This window comes from Gavialis gangeticus, unplaced genomic scaffold (assembly GCF_001723915.1).
Source record: "Gavialis gangeticus isolate Ggan-Ray unplaced genomic scaffold, GavGan_comp1, whole genome shotgun sequence".
NCBI lineage: Eukaryota > Metazoa > Chordata > Crocodylia > Gavialidae > Gavialis > Gavialis gangeticus.
In genome coordinates, this window is record NW_017729028.1 from 38863762 (window position 1) to 38865423 (window position 1662).

General features: G+C 39.6%; 1 protein-coding gene across 1 annotated transcript in view; it reads right to left on the reverse strand.

Annotated features, from left to right (window-relative positions):
• Positions 1–1662, reverse strand: part of ADGRF5 (adhesion G protein-coupled receptor F5) — a 74650-nt gene that overhangs the window by 22936 nt on the left and 50052 nt on the right. The window contains exon 14 of the mRNA XM_019520690.1: positions 236–426. Coding sequence (XP_019376235.1) covers positions 236–426 — 191 coding nt within the window. The remainder of the gene's footprint in view (positions 1–235; positions 427–1662) is intronic.

Below are 1662 nucleotides of genomic sequence, written 5' to 3' on the forward strand. Positions count from 1 at the left end.
ATGAGCTGAGAAACACTGCATCAAAATATTCTATCTTATTCTATAGCACTCTTAGTTCTAGCCCAGAGGATGGAGGGCCTATGACCATTTAGAAAACCATTTTAATTGATCGTTTGCGTTTTCCTAATATTTTATATATTTTAAATATTTAAATTGCTTGAACCACAGAACCTCCCCCCCCGAAAACATCAACATTATTAAAACTAAGCATTAAGAAAAGATATAAAGCTGGTACCTCAGCAGCAGTAAGCAATGTGTTTATCGGTGCAGATAAGCAGTTGTTTCTAGCCACCCTCCACATCTTGTCATGACACTCATAAGTTATATTTCCTCTCGTGGTATTGTTTAAAACCAGACAAGGTTTTGTTATTCTGGCTCCTTGCTCTCCAATGCCAATGCTGTCTGAGCAAGACACTTTAGTCGTGTCTATATTGAGAAAAGAGTGAAAAGAAATGGAATTCACCATCTTACTCATATTTTCCTTATTTGGGATCATTTTTCACAAGGAGAGTCTCCAAATACATACATATATTCCCATAGCCCTACATGTAAAAGGCTCACAGACACTAATGAATGAAAGTTGGAAACTCTTCTATAGGACAGGAAGGTATTTTTATCTCCACTATAATGATGGAAAACTGAGACACAGAGACCTGAGTCATCTAGAGGTCACAGGAAATACATGGCATGACAGAGAAGAAAAATAAGATTTTCAGTATCTTATGGGTATAAACCCCCCAAAGTTGAGAGCTGTTTGGATCTAGGATTCTTATTTAAGACCATCTTAATCAGAACCCTCTAAAGGATATAAACTTTGGGAATCTGCTCAAAAGCATCTCAAAATCTGATTGCTGGAGCTTCTAGGAAAAAATCAGAGATGCACGTATCCTTTCAAGCCTTCTGAAGCCCAGAGACAAGCTCTGCTGTTTCAGGAAGATTTACATAGACACTCGTACACCTTGCGTTACTTATTTATTTTCATTGAATGCATCTCCACATCTGCACATGGCAGGTGGGCCCCAAGAGACGATAGAAGAAATACATATATTCATTTTATTTATTTATAAAGTGTATTTTACTTACAGCCTTTCAGGTTATTTATATCTCGAATGAAACCATTTAGAAACCTTATGTTAGCGTTCACATTTTTAAGTGACAAAGTGACCCATGCCCACATTTTTAAGGTTTGTCCATTCAATTGTCCCCTGCATTCATTGGGGTGGGGAACATTTCTTACATGTGGGTGCAGCACCAGAAACAATGGCAACCTCCTGCTGACTGAGGCCTTTCAGTTCTACTGCAACACAAATAGCAAATACAGACTAAGGGCTGACTGCCAATCCTGGGCCGCCTCCGAAATCTGGTGAACAACGACTCTTGCCACCAGTCTGACAGGACTAGTATAAATGCTATGGATCATTCATGTGAGTAACAACGTTCACATCCTGGCCTCTAAGGTGTTTAAATGAGAGCTGCATGTACAACGGTTATGTGACCCTGAAATAGTGGTAGGTATTTGCCACCTCCAACTTACTGCTTTTCTAATGCAGGCATCATCCATTAAAGGAGGCTCATTTCTCCTACAATCTGAAGCGATCTGAGAACAGGATGTCTCTGATTCCTGCTTGGAGTACCAGGGGTGCTTGTACACGTTATGCATTG